General features: G+C 39.2%; 1 protein-coding gene across 10 annotated transcripts in view; it reads right to left on the reverse strand.

The window, feature by feature from the left end:
- The window catches only part of slmapa (sarcolemma associated protein a), a 75,220-nt gene that overhangs the window by 47,531 nt on the left and 7,218 nt on the right, over window positions 1–20,471 (reverse strand). For all 10 annotated transcript variants that reach the window (XM_040158548.1, XM_040158547.1, XM_040158553.1 and 7 more), the window contains 2 exons: window positions 3,090–3,237; window positions 1,456–1,528 (listed from right to left, as the gene is read on the reverse strand). In XM_040158548.1, the coding sequence (XP_040014482.1) occupies window positions 1,456–1,528; window positions 3,090–3,237 (221 nt within the window). The remainder of the gene's footprint in view (window positions 1–1,455; window positions 1,529–3,089; window positions 3,238–20,471) is intronic.

Consider the following 20,471-nt stretch of genomic DNA (forward strand, 5'->3'; position numbering starts at 1 on the left):
TGTTTATGATTAATTAATGAATGATTAATAATCACTAATGTTTGGATTCTTTAAGTTTATATTAAAATAAAATAAAAGAGCAAATTTGTGCCGGTGGTTTTTGTGCATTCCTGAGACATCGGTTACATCTGTGCAAGGGTTGTCAGTAGCTGGTCTTTGAATTTCCAATCCTTTTGGGCAACTGTGAGACTGCACGGAAAGACACCAGTGTCTTGATGATGTGTTAGAGATTTGACTTAATCTAAGCTAAAGTAAGTGGACACGCTTCATTTAACCAGCTCACTGCTGCTGTATATTTGACCAAAACCTTTGCAAAACTGCAAAGTCTGCTGTCATCCCATTTTTGCGACTTGAAGTAGACATTTCTAAACTAAATATTTCCGTGGTTATTTTGCGTTGATTATTTTTTTTGACTATGTCTCTATTTTTTCAGTACTGTAAGATATCTCCCATATATCTTCAGCTCTTTGCTTCACTAAGCAACTTGTTTACAGAACAATCTTATGTATAATTAAACTCAGCTGAACTGATGTGTTTTCCTGAAACACATATATTGAACTCAGCTCTTCAATTGCCCAACACACAGACAGCGGGAGCAGAGCAGACCCAGGAGACTTTATTTCAGTCTGTATTCATGCAGGGCAGGATGCTCGTCTGCATTTTCCAGACTGGAAGCCGGACAGCAGGGCAGCAGATGGCACTGCCCACCACGGCCTGGCATCACACACACACAAACACACATAAACATGCACACACAGAGATTCCACATGGCATCTACAGTAGCCAATTACAAAAACACAGACACACACACGCACACACAGGTGGGACTCCCAGTACAGTAGGAAGCTCCATGCTGGGTCAGCTGCTGGTCTGCTATGGCCCATTTAACTGTACACATACGCACATTTGTGTTCCGATCATTTTTGAACAGAATGCCCTTCCTTCTCCAAACCTCAGTATGAATCAATGTAAACATCAAATGGCCACTTGACCGACACGAACAATAGCTTTCAAATGATTATGACAAAGATCAAAAACACAAACACACACACACACACACACACACACACAGATTCAACCACAAACACATACACACCATTTCCCTCACAGCTTGTTAACAGAATGGCTGTCCTCATCAACAACTAGACTGACAATAATCACATCAGTATGCAAGCAGAGATTTGGTGTGTGTGTGTGTTTGTGGGTGTGTAAGATCAGGCAGACAGGCAGTTAACAAACATCATTTATAGTGACCAGATAACTATTAAAACATAAGTCACTGGTTTTTGGTTTTCTGTCCAATGATAATCATGAATCAACAAGCATAAATAATATCACAATCTTTCACTCTAGCCATCTAACCACAGAGGACGTTTTAATACAATTTGCACTAATCATTTAATTTGTGAGTGATCAATACTTAGGGGATCAGTGTTAACTACTGAGAGTGCTTACTCGCTTCGACGGCGTGCCTCCATCCCATCAGGTAGGAAGAGTTTGATTGTTGACACGATGCAGCCATGGGTGACTGGAAACACAGACAGACAACCACCATGTCAATGTCCACATCCTCTCAGGAGAAACTTGAGTTCTGCCATAGAGTCCTTCGTCATCAGCAAACACAGAGACCGTGGAGCGAATCCTGAACAATACTATCACCCACCAGGTATGAAAAAAGGTTCATAAATAGCAGCCACCCTCATACCTTCGGGACTGACAGTGATGCAGGTTAAAGCTGGTGCAGACTACACTTTCAAAACCTCTGAATTGCTGTGCTGTTTTCACCACAGGACATTTTTTTGTTCCATACTGTTTTCATGTTAATGACCTACCTAAAAACCGACACAGCTGATTTCATACAAAGTGTACTGATAAAGATTATTCCACTGATTGTGATATTCAACAGAAACAGACGAGGAGTCACTGTGTGTCTCGCCCAACCTAATGGAGACTGCTAGGTCTGACTTATTTAATGAAAAATTAATATTTAGTCAGTCGGGTCCAAACTAGTTGACACCATGACAAGGAAGTTGTCAGTGTGGCTTGGTTTTGATAAAACCGAGCGTAAACTTTGCAAATAGCAGTTTGCATATCAGAGCTCAACAACCAACATGTCATATCATCTAAAAACATATCTAAAATCCATAGGCTAACTTGTCTGCATTAGGAAACTCCATCAAGTCTCGTGATTAACACTTGAGGCTTTGAGTGTATATTCCTCAACAGTTCTTGTGCTGGGATCAGCACAAGATAGGTGGCAAACTTCTGCAAATTTGTGAAGGGCATTTCCGGCAATTTTGACATTTTATAGAGTAAACGATTAAACAGAACAAAACAAAAAAAACAGATTCATCAATAATGGAAATGATCACATCCTTAGTTGTAATGCAATTTAAGAAAAGTTTGCACTGCATGACCTCACAACAATATGGTAACTTTGACAAAAATTTAAATAGCCCTACGGTATTGTCATAATGATGGATAATAATGATGATGGCCAGTTCATTTTCATACTGTTAATGAATGAAAACCAATGGCTCCTCTGAAAAAATCAGCTAAAATCTAAATTTATTTGGTGCTTATTTTATCAAATGTACTTCAGTTTAATTCTGTTTAATTCTATGAAAACAAATCACTGTTTGGTGTTTTAATAGTGAAATTGGCAGTTATAGACTGGGTTATTTTTGAAACAGTGACGTTCACAGATTAACCACTAACAGCAGGCTCGAATGAACGAGGTCCATTGCCCGCCGGGTCTCCAGTATGAAAGTGATATTAGTGGAGCTGAAAATTTGACCTCAATATCTGCACTGCTCTTTGTATTTGTAAATTATGTATTCTTTGACCTAAGCAAAATGAGCCCTACAGTACCCTTGAGGGTTAGTCAAGTGTAATTATTCCAGTTTTGTGTGTGTGCGTTTTCAACTACAAGGCTGGTAGAGGAAGGAAAAACCTTTTTATGTTTTACCTCACTGTAACCATCTTGCTTTGATTCTTTCCATTCTGAAACTGTGGTCAACATAAACCATGCCTGTGTTACGGGTTTTAATACTACCCTGTGTGTAAACATATTTTGGATGTGCACATACCTTTGCGTGTGTTCTCAGTGACGTCAACACCAAATTGAATGATGTCTCCGGAGAGGACCTCGCAGGGTGGACTCTCCTCCGAACCACGACTCAACCTCTGGCTGTTGATGAACGTCCCGTTGCTGCTTTTAGTGTCCTGCAGGTAGAACTGACACACACAAACACACATCAGGTGAGAACCATGTGAAGAAATCGAGAAACGATGTCACAAAAACGACAGACATAAACAAACAGTTTTTTTCTCTGAAATGGGGTCCAGTTCAAATCATTAAGGACACTAACAGAAGGGAGAGATAAAAATATGATACAGGATGACAGTACACATTCAGCTGATGCTCATAATGAAATTCCACAACTGTCAATAGTAATTCTCAAACCCTAAACATCACACTCGTTTTTATGCCCCTAGACGAGAGCCAAAAGCTGCCATGCCCAGAATATCACCATCATCCAGCAGGAGGGAGATGATGCACTCAATGATGTAATAATACTGTCGAATCACAAGAGTTACTTTTTAAAAAGCTGTGATGCATTCAGTTGTACACAGGTGAACTGTTTAGCAAGTATAATTTTTTTTATCATGTTTACCTTCTTAGTTTAGCATGATGGTATTAACATCTGAAAATTAGCATTAGCAGTTTTGGACAAATGGAAATTTTTGATAATAGTGCCAGATGAAAAGTCCAGTGATCCCCAAAGTCAGTAAGTTTTATCCAAGGACCATGAATGGCTGTACAGAATTTCATGGCAAACCATCACCCAGTACATAAGCAAAAATAAGCCTCATTGTTCAACTCACAACACATGTTGATTAGTGTATCTATCACAGGACCTCTCGGTTTGTTGTTTGTTTCATCTTCTTTAAACTGAGATGATATTACATTAAAGATTGGTTTTCCAGGCTGTGGGTAAGTTTCTGAAATATAAAATCTTTATGGTCTGAAAAAGGAGTAATAACTGACCTTTCAATCTGCCCTGTCAAAAGTCCTCCTGTCAAAACACAACTTTAATAATCGTGTTCTATGAAGAAACTGCTCTCTGGATTGCATGGGTTATTCTTTTTTTTGTAGTACTGCACATGGCCACCAGTACAAAATGGCAACAAGCTCTATTAACATGTCCAGGGATACACAATAGATAAAGTGGTTATTTGTATTGTTGATTTTTTTTTTTTTATGCATTTGTTCCTCCATCCACAGTGAACTCACCACTACTCTCCTGCCATCAGTACTTATGGCTGCATGACTACTTGTTCATAATTTAACCCTGAGGCTACACAGTAGTTCCACAGCCCCGAGATACAATGAGAGTGACAGTACAGCAATGTTTTAACATCATATAAAGGAATAGATACAGCCACACAGCATGAATCTATGAGAACGGCAACAAGCAACAGACTGACAGACACCGACAGACACCGACAGACAGGGGTATATGATATATTCACAGAAAGGGAAATAAAGTGTGCATACACACGCAGATGTCAGACAGGAAACATCCACATACATACAACAAAAACAAAAATGCATGTGTACAAACAAACAGGGATTAAACATCGACGTTTAAACACAAACCTGACATACAAAAATAGATCTAATGCACAGACACGGTAAGGTATCAGTAAGGTATAATATTACGCACACAGACACACACAGACACAGACAAAGACACACACAGACACACACACACACACACACACACACACACACACACACACACACACACACACACACAGTTAGCGTTAGCCTGAGGCCTGTCTTCCTGTTGTTCCAAGAGTTTAGTTCATCAGCTCTTAGCTCTCTTCCATGACTGAAAATCACTGTCAATCAACCAGAGGGACAGGGACTGAAGAGGGGAAGGAGGGACTGGATGAGGGAAATGCAAAAACAAGCGAAAGAGAGAGATGCCGAGACTGAGTGGTTGACTTCGCTGTTTAACTGACTGCAGTGTGCTACAAAATGATATCAAATCACAGCTCATGATAGCTATACCCTTACACACACACACACACACACACACACACACACACACACACACACACACACACACACACACACACACACACACACACACACACACACACACACACACACAAACACACACACACACACACACACACAGTTACCTCCTGTCCCCATGGTAACCGAGAGACAGGGAGGGAGGGACCTAACTATAGAGCTTTTCACCCAGCAACAACACTCACACTCACACACACACACACACACACACACACACACACACACACACACACACACACACACACACACACACACACACACACACACACACACACAAAACATGACGTAATCAAACGATAAGCAGCAGGCTGCTGGTTCAGTCTCAGTCCAGTGAAAGTCGTCTGTCTGTCATTTCTCTCTGACACTCATTTCACATGTTGACATTTGCTTGTTTCACAGTGTCATTCACATTATCACTAGGGTTGGGTTCTTATAACAGGTACCGTTTTGGATCTGATTCCAAATTAGTAAACTACCCCTTATCAAATCTTTCATTGATGTTGTCTGTTTATTTTGTCTCTTTTGCATCTCTCTCTCTGAAACTACAGGCATTGGTGAAGAAAAGCAGAGGACTGATGATGTACACAAACTAGTGGTAACTCAGCAGCGCTGTTGTTAACAACAAACACGGCTGAGTGGCTTAAATGTTCCAAAATCAACAAAACAAAGAACCAACTGCTAAATCTGCAGGAGGGTACTCACGAAAAAAGGGGGGAAGGACAGGTCCTTTGTTTAAATATCTACCGTACAACATGTTAAAATAAGAACTTGTGCCATTTTTGATAACTTGAGAAGGACGAGTGCTCGGCCTCTGCTTCCCGCCGGTGTTACACCATATTCTTTGACCTGTCGCGGTGCGACAATCAGTTTGCTTTTAGCATCAGCAATCTATTTAGTTGATATTCACTGGATGACAAAGTAGAATAAATATTATTTTCACTGTGTTGTTGTTACTTTAGTTTTTGCAGACTTCCTCAGCTGCAGCACAGCCCCCCAGCGAGGAGCAAACACCATTTTCCCTTACAGCAAAAGGAAAGACGAGTCAGGATAGGGTTAATGAATGTCACAGAGCAGTGATAAAATACTGTATGTGGTGAACAATCTACAACCCTTCAGCACTGTAGAGTCTCCGTGGATTAGGTTTGATGGTTGATAACCGCAGTTTCTATTAGTGTCAGTGTCATGCTTGTCTCACAACTGGTCCCTAAATCACAATTAAAATGATCAATGGCGTTATTAAAGTGGTCAGAAGAAGCTAGATTCTAAAATATCAAGTCATATCTTTTCATACACAAGACAGTTGAAATTTGTTTTGTTGCTGTGCTGAGTGAATTAACAACTCTACATTTTTTTCAACTAACATATCTTCATTCCCCATCAAACAATCTCCTCAAAAAGATTGAATAAGGGAACTGAAATGATTCGGGTTCGACAAGTGGATTTGGAACTGGATTCAGACTCAATAAAAATCTATTGAACCTCATGACTCCTTGGTACAGAAGGGGTGTGCCTTATACTAGCTTCAGAAAGATTTAAATAATTAATACATTTTTGCATGGAATGACAGCTGTGGATTTTGTCCCCGTCAACTACCGGAAGGGATCTCTTAATGACCTAAATGAACAATATTTTGGTGAAACTGAAGAATAAGTACAGCAAGAAAATCTGTCCCAATGTACATACGAGTACCTGACTATTGTTTGAAGGCAGAGTTTAAAATTCTCAAACTTCTTTATATTCAAAGGAAATGTAAGCTCTTCTCCCGCCACTACGCCTTCAGAGGAGTTCCCACGATCTTTCTGCTAGTTACAGGTTGTTGTCTGATCTCAGTCAGCATTTGATCTCCCATACAAACTATTTTAAGCGCCTAAACTTTATAAATTATACAGGAAGCCCCTTTCATTTCCACAAGCAGACTGTGGGTTTATGCTGAATCACAGTTGCCTCATTTCCTCATTTATCAGAGTTAGAAAGCTAAAAATGAAGTTTGAGTCAACATCGTCCAGCAACAGAGTCACTTTCTCACTCTGCAGATTGCTCTCCAAGCCGACTAGCTATGAAGCACCAGTCACACCTGCAGTCCACCTGCGGTACAGATAGGCTTCAGTCCTTCAAGTGTTCCAAACACATAATGAGTGACAACTGGCTGACTGCCAGTTCAATAGAATGTGTCAGTGAATGACAGACAGATTCCCTGGTTAACAGGTTAACTCAGGTTACAGAGCTAACTGCCAAGTTGACTTTCTTAAATGAGTTCAGGTGTGCCGGTCAGTCAGTTTATCGGACCTTCCCTTCTGAAACGAAGACATGGAGACAACATGGATAGGAGCTCAGATCTGCTCTGTGTGCATGTGTGTGGGCACGTGTGTGTGACGGAATGACATTTCACAGCTAGCTACTGTCTCTTTCTCTTCCTTTACAATTCCTTCAGTCTCCCTTGAAAGGATTATTCCAGTTTAGTACAATTTGAGTCTTATTTAGGTAGTTCATTTTGTCCATCAGCTGTATCAGTAATAATATTGTACATATCAAGTTAAAAAGCTGAGAGCTGGGAACAGGGTGACATCACTAAGTCGCCGTCTGACAGGTCAAGAAACTCAATCAGACAGGTTGTTAACAAGCCAACAGTTTATCTAGATGAGCTAAACCACTTTATTTTGAGGTCAAACAGAAAATGAGCGGACTAAAATGTTGTAATAATCCATCTTGTGTAAACAGCTACAGTAAGTACAGTAGGTCAAACTTTAACGTTATTGCTGCCAAGGGAAAAACTGGTCTCGCAAGGAACTGTGCTGTGGCAAAATGTTACACTCCAGAAACAATCTGTGGCTGGTTGTTTTGAATTTTAACCAAAAAAAAAACTGTCTGGTGCTATAGGTGCCTCCTGACCTTGTTAGAAATCATGGTGGAGCAGACTTGATGCTTATAGTTTGGTTGTGAGTCAAAACTTCTCACATATTTAGGGCTGCAACTAACTAATTATTTCCATTATCGATTAATCTACTGAATATTTTTTTAATTAGTCCATTAGTCAATAAAATGTCAGAAAATAAAAATTCATATTCTCACATTTGAGAATCTGGGACCATCAAATGTTTGGCATTTGCGATTGATAGATGACTCACAGAGTTAATTGTTAATACAATACTTTCTCATTAACTTTGTTAATCAATTGATCGATTAATTGTTGGAGCCTTACATATGTTTACTGGTCTGTCTGTCTGTCCACTGATGTCTCTGTCCATCTCTTTTCCTTTCCTCTCCAATCCATTTGTGTTTCTGTCTTGACATTAATCTCCATTCCCTTTAACAATTAAACAACAAGCACCATTTTCCTACTATCCAGACAACGATTGGTTTCTATTCATTTCAGGAATGTATGAAAAACAAAATGTTTAAGTTACATTATCATTGTATGGCAATGTGCATTAATATTTGGTGTACTTAAGAGCTAGTGAGTGGCTCTGAAGTACGAGACTGTTCGCTACCAGCTTTAAGACCAACAAAAGACAAACATTTTATTTTTAACCAATTTTGGAACCTTTTTTATATTAAAAAGCTCAGAAGATAATTCTGGAATAGGGAGATAAATTTTCCAGTCCGTACAATATCACACAAATGCCCCACTTTTCAAACTCATCTACACTTGTGACTGATTTTCAGCACCACCAACATTCCTGCACCACTTCCACCCACTAACAGAACATTTCTCAGGAAAACACTGCATCCCTTTATCCCCCTCTGTCCTTCTCTCCGTCTGTCCTTCTCTCCCTCTCTCCCTCTCGCCCTCCCTCTCATTAATGCCAGTTAAATGAATGCCCTGTAATTGTGTTTGGATTTTAATTTGCCCTTGGCCTCCAAAAACAGTGCAAACCATCAGTGGGCGGCCAACAGGCATGTCAACCACTTAAGCAGTCAGCAGGTCAACACATGACACCAGTTTGGTTGGACTCTACACACAATCACACAGACACAGATGTGTTAATAAACAGATAGTAGCAGTCAGGTGACAGATAAACTCTGGGCATGTACTTATCAAGTCTCGCAGGATCACTCGTAGGATTCACACTGAAAGTTACGACTAAAAAGGCTTCCACTTCAGACAATTAAATTAGATTATTTCTCCAGTGTCCCACATTTACTCTGAAAGAAGAGGCAGGTCTCCTTTGAGAAAAAAATAATCTATATTTTGCTACACACAAAACACACAAAAATTAATGAATGGTGTCATGCCTAGGCTATAGTCAACGCATTCATAAGAATTACAGGCTGATCTCGACACTTTGATGACTTTTGCACAAATTTTTTCTCATGATTCTTAAAATGACAACAGTTTGGTTCAATCCTGCATAGGATCTTCAGCTGTTTACCCAGTACCCTTCTTTTGTGGTCATAACAAATCTAAATATGTTAAATGTGAATGTAAGGTCTGCTGTCATGGTTCTTATCTGTGCATTAGGTGCACTGGGCCATTTAGCCCAAATATAAAGGATCACGTATTACTGACCACCTACAATGTGTTGATGATATGTTTTCAATTTAGCAGGAACATCATGACCTTAGATTTATAAGGTTCCATCTCACATTTTTGTCAAACAAAAGAGTTATTCAAATACAACAGTTATTTGATAAATTATTAACATTTTGTTTGAACTTGGTGAAAAGATGATTTTTAACATCAGCTATAGGCTAATGGTTGAAAGATAGCTTTCTAATCTTACGCGGCTCACTCTAATGTTTTCTAAACATTTTAGTAATCTATTGCTAACTCTACTGTGCTCTTCACGGCAATTGTGGTTATTTTGCTTGTAACGTGTGTACTTCAGCAGATATAAACTGATGACAGGGATTACATTCAAAGCTCAGAGTCTGACAGCGATATCTCCATCTTGTTTTAGCAGCGCAAAGAAAGAAAAAGAGCAGCCAAAGGGATAGCATTTGCATTGTTTTGAATTTAATTTTCAGTTAAACTTTACAACCTGTATTGTCAGTTTAAAGTTCTATGAAGTCTCTCTAAATTCAAGAATATTGCTGAATTGTTCCCAAATATCTTCTATTGTAACTTCATTCAGTAATACAATGATTTTGCATATTTAAAAACAAAGTAAGAATTGTCTATTTTCAAAATTCCTTGATTTTTGTCCCACCTAAGAAGATAGAAACTTACTGTGCAACTCCGAGCGAAAAATTAGTTCTCAGTATTAGAAGGTTATATTTGCAAAAAAACTCTACTAAAAAAAGCCCATTTAAAAATGTGATAGGATTTTGATATGATATATTTAACTACCTTTAGGGAGTCTATTATTTTGACAAATAAAGAGATTTTTTCTGTATATTAGTTTTGTTATCCAAGATTTGAAAACATTGAAGCTTTACATACAAATCACTCAAAATACAGATAGAATTCCAAGGTCACGATATGCTCTCATCTATACTTGGAGTATTGATATCATGCGAGCTATAATTGAACAGATAGACATAAAAAGTATTAAGCCACCAATTTGCATAAAATTTCTAATTACATTAGTAGGACAGAGTTGGAGCTTTTGGGTAGTGAACACAATCACAGTTTAAAAGATCCAAATCACCACTGAAATCAGGATAGATTCACAAGTTTTCATTTTCTATTGTCTTCAATCAGCCAGTCATGTGGCTGAAGTGCAGTGCATAAACTCATGCAGATACAGGTAGGGAGCTTCAGTTAATGTTCACGTCTAACATCAGAATTCGGAAAAAAATGTGATGTCAATGACTGTGGAATGATTTTGGTGCCAGACGGGCTGGTTTGAGTATTTCTGAAACTGCTGATCTACTGGGATTTTCAGCAGTTCTGTGGACAGAAATGCTTCACTGATGAGAGACGTCAGAGGAGAACGGCCAGGGTGGTTGGAGCTGACAGAAAGGCTACAGTAGTGTGAGTAGAAAAGCATCTCAGAATGCACAACAAATCGAACCTTGAGGCGGATGGGCTACAACAGCAGGAGACCACGTCGGGTTCCTCTCCTGTCAACCAAGAACAGAAATGAGGCTGCAGTGGGCACAGGCTCACCAAAACTGGACAGCTGAACACTTGAAAAACGTAGCCTGGTCTGATGAATCTGGAATTCTGCTGAAGCAGGCAGAAGGCAGGGTCAGAATTTGGCATCAACAGCATGAATCCATGGACCCAACCTGCCTTGTGTCTACAGTCCAGGCTGCTGGTGGTGGTGGTATAATGGTGTGGGGATTGTTTTCTTGGCTCACTTTGGGCCCCTTAATGCCAATCGATCATGGGTTGAATGCTACAGCCTGTCTGAGTATTGTTGCTGACCATGTGCGTCCCCCTATGGCCACAGTAACCATCTTCTAATGGCTACTTCCAGCATGATAATGCACCATGTCACAGACCAAAAGTTATCTCAAACTGGTTTCATGACCATAACAATGAGTTCAGTGAACTTCATTGGCCTTCCCGGTCACCAGATCTGGACCCAATAGAACACCTTTGAGATGTGGTAGAACGGGAGATTGGCAGAATGAATGTGCAGCTGACAAATCTGCAGAAATGATGTGTTGAAATGATGTCGGCACGAAGCAGAATCTCAAGGCTAAGTTTCCAATGTCTTGTGGAAACCAGGCCACGAAGAACTGAGGCTGTTACGAGAGCAAAGGGAGGTCCTACCCAGTATTAGTATGTTGTTCCTAATAAAGTGCTCAGTGAGTGTACGTACATTGAAACAGTTTGTGCTTGCTTTAATCATTCCTCCTGTTCATACTGACCATTAACAGATCACTTCTGAATTTGCTTCCATTTTAAGTCACACAAGAAAAAAATCCACAGTCCTTGTTCTGCAGAAAAATACAATGTTTATGTTCAGTTACTATGAGCCTGCAGAAGCGCAAGACAACTCCAGTGAGTATCTTCCAACATTGCTATCTTTCTGGTACAAAATTCCCTCTTTGTCTCACTATCCCTTTACCACAACTTAGCACGTAAACACTTTCCAGGAAAACAGACAGAGGGCATAGGAATTTGGAAGACACACTTTATTTTATTAATTCAGACTGCTCAGTCCTCATGTTAAACTCAGATAAGCTTATCCCTTCACTTACACTGGGAGCATACAGGGTCTTTTAATGGCCAGTATGAACAAGAGCAATAATTACAGCAGGCAAAAACTATTTCAATGTATATGGGAATACATGTATTGTTTTAAGACAGACTTGAAAAAGTGTGAACAATGATGAATAGCTTCAAATAAAGTTCTACACCCTACACACTTTCCACTTTACCTAAAACGTTTACAAATTTTTGTACAACTATTTGCTACCTGCTGGGAAGCCCTAAGAGGTCAGAACAGCTCTGCAGCTCTTCTACATAAAAAGATGGGAGGATTTTCCTTGGTTAGGGAGGACGATAAGATATTTTTACGAAAAGTAGGACAAAAACAATCAGTCACACTGTTAATATTGGGCCAGTCAGGAAAAATGTCTTACTCTGAGAGGCTCGAAAAACATGTTCCCCATTTTGTCCCCTGTTGTTTGTTTGGTTTCCTTTTATATGATGTAAATATGTGTTTACTGTTTGCCTTTTATTTGTGCTTTTTATGTTGTTTTTATATGTAAAATTGTTTAAAATTAAAAACATTTAAATCTGAATCTCAAATAGCTCACCTTCACTCATAATACTACAAATAGCAAGCAATGCACAACCACAGCAGTAAAAGGGAAGAAAACAATCAAGAATGGCAAGAATTAGGGAATACTGTAAATATGTATGGGCAAGTTGCATTAGAAACATTTAACAAGAAACTGTTGAGGAAATCTCATACAGATCACACTCTACTACAGTTTACTGTCTACACAACTTATGACTCTACAGATCAACTATGTGTCAAAATTAAAACTCATAACCCTAGAGATAAAGTTTAAAGTTGAATGACAAACAAAGAAGAAGCCATGAAATTTTTGGTGATAATTACTGACAATACAAGTATGAAGAGGCTCCTTTGCAGGGCTGGATTTAAAAGGATTGGTCACACCACAGGAGTGGAACTGAGGCGTGAGACTTTCTCTGTATTTTGTTAATAAATGAATTGGTCACACTGAAGAAGGCGAGTCATGACTGGTATGATAAATCTTGTTATATTAACACTGTTATTGATCAGAGAATGAGGGACAGAACGATTGTTAGGCTACAGAGAGAGAGAAAAAAAGACAGTGGCAATGAATGAATATTGGCTTTCAAACACAGAATCTGTCATGTTGCTATGCTCCTCTGTTTAAATAATGTATTTTTAGTTTTCACACATAATTCTCTGCTTTGGAAAAGTTCCATGTTGACTGTTCAAACTAGGGATGTCCCAACCAACCTTTTTTGGCCCTGGTCCCAATCAGAGTCCTTTAATACTGTATATCTGCCGATACAGAGTCCAATCCGATACTTTAGGTGTGTTTCCATCCATACTTAACGTCAGCATGCTAGTGTTTTCCTCAGCACTATTATACAACATGTTGTTCTTTTAAGGTTTATTGGGGCATTTTGCCTTCATTTGATAGCAGTAGTAGAGGTAGTAGTAGAGAAAGGGGTATGACATACAACAAAGGTCCCACAGCCAGAAGTCGAACCATGAACGGTTGTGTGGTATGCACCTTAACCATTAAGCCACCAGGGCACCGTGCTGCAAACACGTTTTTCTTTTAGTTTGTCGCCGACAATCGGGATGGAGCAGTCAAAAAGATTTTATGACAGAAAAAGTCCAGGATTTGTTGTTTTTGCAGAGGACGACATTAAATTCGCGTACCAATGACATGAAAGGCGACCGCAGTGCTTTTGATGCGTCACCGGACTAATTTGCTTAATCTTCCCAGGGCTTTAGCCCTGCTGTGGAAACACAAATCACACGGCAGTGGAGTTCACCCCTGGGAAAGCTCCTGGACATTAGTTCCTTGATATATACTTACTTTAATATTACACTGAAATAACAACTGTAGCCTACTTAATGTGACAAACCTTATTTTATTTTTCACGCGGTACTTGACCCAAATACTGAAGGTTCTGTTTGAAAAATATAAAGTTTATAATTACTGGTATGATATGAATGAAAGATTAACTGGGAAAAGGCAACTACAGAAACACTAAGTCCATCTGATTGTACAGTGATGATACAGAGTGGAGCTTCTTCCCTCACGAATGTTTTTGGCCTAACAAAAGACACCAACTTGTAGAGAGTGCACAAGCCAGAAAACAGACAAGTTTCTTTTTGGCCTGCCATCAAAGTACTCACAAAATTAACATTAATTAGCTGTTGATATTAACTGTAACCGGCAACGTTTGTCATTTTAACCAGCGAATGTGACGGTCTTTGCCAGCTAGAACTGAGAATTTGCTACCCGAATGTTTTGTATAATGCTATTTGTTAATGATAATTAGTGTTGGAGCTTAGCAAATGCACCCAAATAATGTTTCACCTTCACGCACTGATATTTTTCACTTGAAAATGCAGCTAAATAAATTGTAGATGTAGAGCTTAGCTGTTGTAAAGGAGAGCAGCTGAGGTGGACAAAACAGTAAAATAAAGAAAGGCTCAGATTTTGATCAGGACATCTAGTTCAAACATAGTGGAACCTTTTCGGACATTGCAGCAGTGTCGCGTGACATTTTGCAACTTCCACTCAAGACCAGCCAGAGCAAGAAGTTATGTATTATGTTAGTGGTAAAAGATTGTTTAGTGCTACATGCCACTGACAGATTTAGTACAACATGCCATTTCTCATGCTCAGTGTGATTCTTACTCAAAGTTAAGTTGGGTTCCTTTTCAAACAGAATGACAACATGTAGAAACTGGCAAAGCATTTGCAGGTTACAGTACAGTACAGTCTGAAAGAGGCTGTAGATTGAGGAAGAGCAGGAGAGTTTGTTGATCTCGGTGTGTGTCGGTGCAGAGAGCCAGCTGACTTAAGCCTAGACTCCTGCCACCATTTCCAAAAGAGGCGGTTTGTTGCTACTGGCAAAGAGAAAGTGCGTTTTATCAGTCAGCATGTGAGATTATTCCTGCAGCAGAGTGTGCGCGTTTCCTTGAAAGGTGAGCGTTAGTGCTTGAGTGTTTCTGTTACAGATTTTAGCTGCCTATTTTCAGCTCTGTCAATTTAGTGGTCTATATGGAAGATGGGGGGATTAGTCACTGATTAATCATTTAAGTAATTAATAAAGCAAAAATGTCAAACACTCTCTGAATACAGCCTCTCAAATATGTGGATTAGCTTTCCCTGCTTTATAACATTGTAAAAAAAAAAAAGGATATCTTTGGGTTTTGAATTATTGGACAGACAAAACATGACATCTGAAGACATCACTTCAATCTGTTAAAATTTAAGGTGGACAATTCTGAGTATTTTTTGACATTTTACATTTCTTTTTAACGCTTCATGATAAAAAGAAAAAAAAAAGGCAATGGTGATAATCATCGATCGATGCAGGCCTCATTTTCAATAAAAGGTATCCAATGCAGGCAAAATGCCATTTCTTTTCCTGGGACATTTGAGTCTTTGCTAGCTAATAAATCTTGTCATCGCCATTTGAAAACCAAATCAACCCTGTAATCTTTATAAATAAATATCCTTAAAAAGGAAAAACTTTATTTATTTATTCGTTTTAAATCAAGCAGATTACATAGTGTTTTCTAGCTCTTAATATCAACAGGCTAACTTTCAAATAGGTCAATATATATTCATTAAATGGCCTGGTCATTTAATTTTAATAGTGGTGCTTGGAAGCAAAAATTTGTTTCACAGGTACTTTTTACGGCAATAATCCTGATACCAACAAGATGAATCAATCACTTAATGCAGTGTCATTTAATAAATACTGAATCATGTATTATGAAATAATGCTTATGTTTGAGTCTCCTCAGTTTAATGTGTTGAAATATTTCTCATTGGAGGTAACTTCTACAGAAGAATCATTTCTTAAAATTGCCCTTTGAAACTGTTGCACTGTCTGGTCAAGTGACTTTGTCGTAACCCAACTAATTAACCTAAACATATAAACCACGCCAGGATTTAGCATCATGTGCTCTGGTGGCTGGTGGTGACTTCTACCAATAAGCTGATGAAGGCAGCAGCATTTCTTCCTGTCTGATGAAGAACTGAAAAGTTGAACACTCAAGGTGAGTTGCCTCACCAGACAGCAGAACCAACTGGTTCATCGGTCAACATGAACAGCGAGCATGTTAGTTCTTCTGACTCAGTGATGACTATCTTCCCCCCGGACTGGAGAATGTTAGTTGATTAGCTGAGGTTGGTAAATTCATCTTTTCTAAGCGTTCACAGGATAATTTCCCTGAGTTTGCAGCCAACAAGATATGTGTAAATAGAGCTCCACATGATGGTCAGTGTAGAATAGAGTGTTGCAACAGATATATAAATAATAAATGTGCTTTCACACCCCTGCACTCTAAAGAAACGTGCTTCTAACAGCTTGTATCATGTATGAACAAGTTATAAAACCTGCCTCTGGCTCAGCATGTTTAGGTATCAAGTTCAACATTGTAAAACTCAGTGCGACGTGTCAATCAAGCACACACACCTACTGAAAAGAGCTGGAAAGATAGACATACAGAAAATGGAAGAGAAATTGATGGAAATTTCATTATAAAGAGAAAAGCTTTCTGATGGAAGTGTGTAACTAACTAATTAGCCAAACCCTGAATTTCAATACATTGTAACTGCTTAGACGCCTCCCTGAAAATATTGTGTGATGGATAAGAATCTAAATATTTAACATACCTTTTGCATACTACTGGATATATTTTAACTCTCAGGTAGTGATATCCTATCAACCGAAAAAATGTGCTCTAGTTATTTCCATTCTCTCGTCCATAGCACTTGTTACTGAGCCTCAATACTCCCCGATAATGTAGGAACTAATGCATGTTCTACTGTTGACTTCTCTGCAAGTCAGAGGAAACATGACATTTAGCTAAACCATTGGAAAAAAAAAAAAAAATTGATTAAAAAAAAACAAAACAAAAAAGAAAAACAAAAAAAACAAAAAAGAACAGGTAAACTGGTTGCCTCTGCTAGTTTCAAAACGGTACTAAATTTCCCTTCCTATGCTCCATCCTGGTGCAGTATCTAGATGCAGTATTCCTATCACTAACCACAAACGTGCACGATGCCAAAGCTGAGTCTGCCAGGGTGCGTTTTTTGCCAACAGTGTCTTATTCCTTCACACTCACATACTCAGATATAAAGGGAGTTACAAAGCTGTGTCCTGTTTGTGTAACAGCGTTCCTGTTCTGTGTTGGTATTCAGACTGAGGCCATTACCATGCCGTGGAATACTGATACCAATTCTGATACAACAGCTCTGCTCTGCTGACAGCACTGCTCTCCACTGGCTGCCTGGTTGACTGTAAGATTAGTCTTTATCACAAACCAACTACCCAACTGTGCGAAAACCGACTAAAAAGGCTGGTGAATGATGCCGTATTAAAACAGCGCCCTGCCTAAGTGATTAACTGGCTGCTTCCTTGAATGTAGCCTGTGTCTTACAGTGGTGTTGCGGTGAGGATTTAGCAGTGAAAATTTATGTTGTGCAGTAGTTGCTTGAGTCGGCAGTGTATTTTATTTTTAAAACAAATTCCAATTTCAGTTGTCAGTGTTTTCGTGTGTATTTATTCAGAGATTTAGAGCTTGAGTCAATGCATAAAACATGGTAACACCCAGGTCTGATAGCTTCACAAATTACCCTTCTAGTCATGCAGCTTTAAGCTTGTCCACTGACACTGACTGTTTGGGGGCGCTTACAGTTCAGCAGTTGCACTAAAGGTATAGGGAGTGGAGTATCTGTTCTCCATTTCAGAGTAAATCTAGCCTCACCTGAGGCCTACAGCAATCTAATGACTCATCTACTGTAGGGAGTGAGTGTGTATGTGTGTTTCCTCATAACCTAACAACTAAACTGACAAAAAACAATATTTCACCCCGTCCAAACAACACATGATGTACATCTACATGATGAAACATTGTGGGGAAAAAATTGCTGTTGTGACAAGATTGTGACACCCAGGTCTAATAACTGCTACACAAAATGTCATATAAGACCTTAAATCTAGTTAGTTTGACCTTAAATCAACAATTCGATTAGATTGGATTCAACTTTAATGCCACTGTGCAGAGTACAGGTACAAAGCCAAAGAAATGCAGTTAGTATCTAACCAGAAGTGCAAACAAAAAGCATTATTCACAGCTCAAGTGTGGGTATGATTAAGCACTACAGACTAAATTATGAAATATCTTACAATAGGTGCAGTGTGAATGTACAGTGGTGAAGCCGTTGCTTTCAAAATGAACTTGCAACTTTACAGGCAGTGTTATTTGAATAAGATTTAAAGATGTTTCGAATTAGCAGCAGCCATAGAGCTAAATACAGTACATAACTGACCATGGAGCCTTTATAAAGTATCAAAAACACTTTAAGTAAATAATAAAATGAGTAGGTTTATTTTTTATCATCCGGCAAGAGGGATATTCCCCATGTTCAGCCCAGTACAGGCTTCTACTTGTTGACTGGTATTTACAGCTGTTCAAGCTTGAAGTTTCAAACTGATAATGCTTTTATCATTCATTCATACTATCATTACAGTCTGGGTTTCCCCTGCATTCTTTTCACTTCTCAACTTTAATTCCTGCACAGAGAGCTGACCAAACATTACGCTGGCCCGAAGAGAAATATACTGCAGATCTTGATGTGAGGTGCATGGAAGCACAGACTGTAGGCCGACAACAGGAAAAAATGCGGGCCAAGAGGAGACAAATTTAGCTCCAAATTTATCACATATAGCTGCAACACAGCAGGACTGACGCGGCAGTATGTACGCTCGCTAGCACAGTACTATAAAAAAGCAAGTAGCTGGACAATTCAACATTTCACTTTTCCAACTTGCAGCTAATAACCTGCTAGTATAAGGAAAACTCAACCACATGCTTCATCAAAACCAGAATATGAAAATTTGACTTACATGAACTGATATTCTTCTTACTGTTTACATGTTCAGTGTCAGGGCTACGCATGTAGAGTTACCAAACGTAGTTCTAACTTGCTACAACTATGTCTAGTTTTTCCGCTAGAAGGATAAACCTAGTCTGATCCAGTCCACTGGCACGTGTTAAGGTTCAGTGTACAGACTCACTGGATGAATGAATGACTGGCTGGCTAACTCTAAGTGATAAAGTTGTATTACAGAGATCTCCACTGTGAGTCCTAAATCTGGTTTAATCTGCTCCGTAGCTGCCTGAGCACACTACCAAATGACTGACAGGCTGTTTAGAGGTTTCTGAGTGGCTTACTGACAGGCTGGTTGCTTTAATGACAGTCAATGACAACCACACAACCATCCTGTCTCAAGTCCGATGATGTTTCTTAGATGGCATTTTAAGTTCGGAAGAGGATTCAAAATAGTTCACAAGTTTCATGTTTTAAGAGGATTTAGGAGGAAACAGTGCATTCGTTGGGGTCTATTTTCAGCAGTGTATTAACATACATTTGGTGCTTTAGTGAGTATTTCCAGCAGCAGGACAGCGTATGTGGGATTGGGTCAAAATAAACTACAGCGTGTGTGTGAATGGTACTTGAGGAAAATGTCAACTAGTACAACAATGTGGCTCTTTGATTTGTTTTCAACAGTTTGTGTCAGTGCTACTGACAGTCCATACCATAAAAGTACTGAAATTCAATACCCAGCCCTAATTATAATCAGAGAGCACATGTGCATGTTTGGGGAAAGTTTGAGGGAGAAGTACTTTGTATTTTACGTCTCCATGTTGAGAATGTTATCCAAAACAAACTTAAGGGTGTGAAGAAATAATTTACATTCAATATCTGCAACATTTTGGGCTGCTGGCATGCTTATATAGTTTTTGTCTTGTTTTCATGGAATCTAAACAAACTTCAATGGTGCTTGAAGGAAGAAGCAAGCAGCTGTAAATGACACAGCACTGGCCTCTCATCTCACTGTCGGGGTATTTTCCTTAGAAAACTGTCTGACTGGTCCTCTAACTGGACTGCAGGTTGTCTGACTGGCTGGTCTCTCAGCTCCTTCAGCACAGTGGTTCCCAAGTTGAGGTCCCATGACCTCCAATGTTAAGAAACAAGCAGCTGGGTCTGAGCTGACTTTCCCATGATGGCTGCTGCTTAAACAAGAACACACTTCTTTATTTTCTATCGAAGAGCCCTTCAGATATTCGTCCAACCAGCTGCGCTCTGTGTCAATTAGTTCATCCGTCCTTCACAGTAGTCAGTGTCAAGGCAACGGTTCCAGCAGGACGCCATGACATCAGATGGCTGCAGCAGTGTTTCTTCTATATGCACCAAACAGCAGCGT

Source organism: Xiphias gladius, chromosome 21 (genome assembly GCF_016859285.1).
Source record: "Xiphias gladius isolate SHS-SW01 ecotype Sanya breed wild chromosome 21, ASM1685928v1, whole genome shotgun sequence".
In the NCBI taxonomy this organism is placed as follows: domain Eukaryota; kingdom Metazoa; phylum Chordata; class Actinopteri; order Istiophoriformes; family Xiphiidae; genus Xiphias; species Xiphias gladius.